Source organism: Humulus lupulus, chromosome 2 (genome assembly GCF_963169125.1).
Source record: "Humulus lupulus chromosome 2, drHumLupu1.1, whole genome shotgun sequence".
Lineage (NCBI taxonomy): Eukaryota > Viridiplantae > Streptophyta > Magnoliopsida > Rosales > Cannabaceae > Humulus > Humulus lupulus.
This window is the reverse complement of record NC_084794.1, coordinates 116,495,179-116,497,895: the sequence shown is the minus strand read 5'-3', so window position 1 is coordinate 116,497,895 and position 2,717 is coordinate 116,495,179. Positions and strand designations below refer to the sequence as shown.

General features: G+C 36.1%; 1 protein-coding gene across 2 annotated transcripts; it reads left to right on the top strand.

Moving 5' to 3' along the window:
* The first annotated feature begins 360 nt into the window (after positions 1-360).
* Positions 361-1,995, top strand: LOC133816261 (exopolygalacturonase-like). Of its 2 annotated transcripts, none has more exons than XM_062248850.1 (3): positions 361-514; positions 778-939; positions 1,050-1,995. In XM_062248850.1, exons 1-3 carry the CDS (start codon positions 362-364, stop codon positions 1,803-1,805), a joined length of 1,071 nt encoding a protein of 356 aa, XP_062104834.1. In that variant the 5' UTR covers position 361; the 3' UTR covers positions 1,806-1,995. The 2 variants fall into 2 exon arrangements, with proteins under 2 accessions (XP_062104834.1, XP_062104833.1); XM_062248849.1 differs by having other exon boundaries at positions 631-939.
* The last annotated feature ends 722 nt before the right edge of the window (positions 1,996-2,717 follow it).

Genomic DNA, 2,717 nt, shown 5'->3' with positions numbered 1-2,717 from the left:
ATACATGGTATTAGCATAGGAAATCATTGAAAAAGAATTAATGGAATGGAGGAATAAATATAAAAACTCATATTTTAATTAATTTGTCCCTTTTCCTAATACAAAATTATATTCTCTATCAACTAGAAAAGAGACCAATAAAGCTAATTGTTTTATAATAGGGGTCTTTTTAATAAGTTGGTTAAGAATTAAGAGGTCTCGTTGAACATTATTGCAAATGAATTACTTAAATCGATAATTAACTAAACCAAGCATTGAATACGACCTTCCAAAAAATATTTCGATTCGGCAAAATTACGAGACACCAAATATATATATAGAGAGAGGAAATTCGTACAAGAACGGAGTCAGCATAAAAAATATGGGTCTCGTCAAACTGATCATTATCAATATAATTTGTATGGCTACATTCCTATTGGTGGTATCATCGAATATTGCAAACTCTCAAGAATATTACAGCCTATTTGATGTGACAAACAATGGAACAATATTGCCTAACGATGATATCACTCAGGTAACAGCTCTTAATTTAAAACATAAATAATATATGTATTATAAGCGAATCACTACTTCATATTGATCAACTCGTATAAAGTTTTGTACGTATGATGAGATCTCGATCTGTTTTAGTCTTTGCTGAAAGGTTGGATGGATGCGTGTTCCTCCACTAGTCCAAGTAAAGTGGTGGTGCCTAAGGGGATATTCAAACTAAGTAATGCGTCTCTACAAGGACCTTGTAACGCTCCCATTGAGTTTAATCTTCAAGGGATATTGCAGGCACCGCCGATCGACGAAAACTTCAAAGGTGGTGACACTTGGATCGCCTTCGAGTACATCGACTACCTCACTATATCAGGCGGTGGCATTTTCGATGGCCAGGGCAAAAACACCTGGGGCAAAGAATGTGATGAGGATGAGTACTGTAGCGACCTTCCTATAGTAAGATGATAATGGTTTTCACATATTCTTCATCTTAATAACATGCGTTTGTTGTACTTGTTAATAATCGATTAATCTTTTTTGTTTTTTAAAAAAAAACACTAAAACAGAATGTCAGATTCAACTTCGTGACAAATTCCTTAGTCCAAGAAGTAACATCACTTGACAGCAAGCAATTTCACGTGAACGTTTTAGGATGCCGAAACCTAACATTTCAACACGTAAAAATCATTGCGGCGGAGGACAGTCCCAACACCGACGGAATCCACATTGGTCGTTCCACGGACGTAAAAGTGTTAGACTCACACATTGAGACCGGCGACGACTGTGTGTCGGTAGGCGAGGGTAGCAACCAAATAACCATCTCCAAGGTCTCCTGCGGACCGGGCCATGGTATCAGCATAGGAAGCCTGGGAAAGTATCCGAACGAGGAGCCGGTCAGCGGCGTCACAGTGAAGAACTGCATGCTGAAGAACACCCAGAACGGCGTGAGGATCAAGACTTGGCCTAATTCCCACGAGGGAAAGGCCACGGATTTGCATTTCGAGGACATAATAATGGACGGGGTGGGGAATCCAGTGCTGATTGACCAAGAGTATTGCCCCTGGAATCAATGTGATTCCAAGTTTCCCTCACGAGTTCAGATCAGCGGAGTCAGCTTCAAGAACATTAGAGGGTCTTCGTCCACAGCTCTTGCCGTCAAACTCGTTTGCAGCAGTGGGCTTCCATGCCAGAATGTGGAGATGGAAGACATTAATTTGAAGTACAATGGCGCCGAAGGCCCCATCACTTCAGAGTGTAAGAATGTCCACCCCACAGTGTCCGGCATTCAAAACCCACCGGCGTGCGTTTCCCCTTCTGCTTAGATTTTTTCTTTTATTTATTTTTTTAAGTTAGAGTTGAGCATGCAATGCCTGTTTTTTTGGTTTGTTGAATTTAATTGTAATGGTTTAATCTTTTGAAGGAAAGAAAACAGAAAAAAGAAAAAGACAGTACTATGCAATCATAGCTGTTTTTTAGCATTGCTCATTATATGTTTTGTCACGCTAAGGATCATATATGTTTAAGTCGTTTTAGGCAGTCTATTAATATCTTAGAGGCCATGTTTTCGATTAGTTTAGTTTGTTCTCTAATTATTAACCCTTCCCTGTAATTTTTCTCGTGTTTTGTTTAATTTTTAATATTTTTGGCTTGAAATTTGATGAACGAATTAATTATAATGCATTATAGCTTAGTGTGTTATCATTCATTAAGTACTATACCATATGTACAATTATATTTTATTTGTGGACCGCATATACATATACAGTATTTTAGAAGAGGCAAAAATATCCACAAAATTATTTGGAGAAATTACTTCAGTTTTAGAAACCGCGTGATAAAAAAAATAGTATAAATAATATTGGAAAATATTAATTCAATTTTTAAGTCTCGTTTGTTGGACAATGTTTTAAATAGCAATGCATTATAACATAACATTTTCACATTAATTATTGACAATGATCATAATCTTAAGTTTGTATAAAATCACTATACTATTGTGTTCGATAAACTAATTTTTTTTTTAAGAAAGATCAAAGGATTACATCAATATCATCATTGGAAATTGAACATTTTGTCGGTGTTGCTTCTTTGAGAATGATTATTTATCATGATACTAGCTACTTGATTCCCTTTTAAAATAAATAAATAAATTAATTAAAGTACTTGATTAGTAGTGCAGTAGGCAGTAGCATTGACTCTTCTATTTAATTTCTGAGGCCCATTCAACTGCCTTT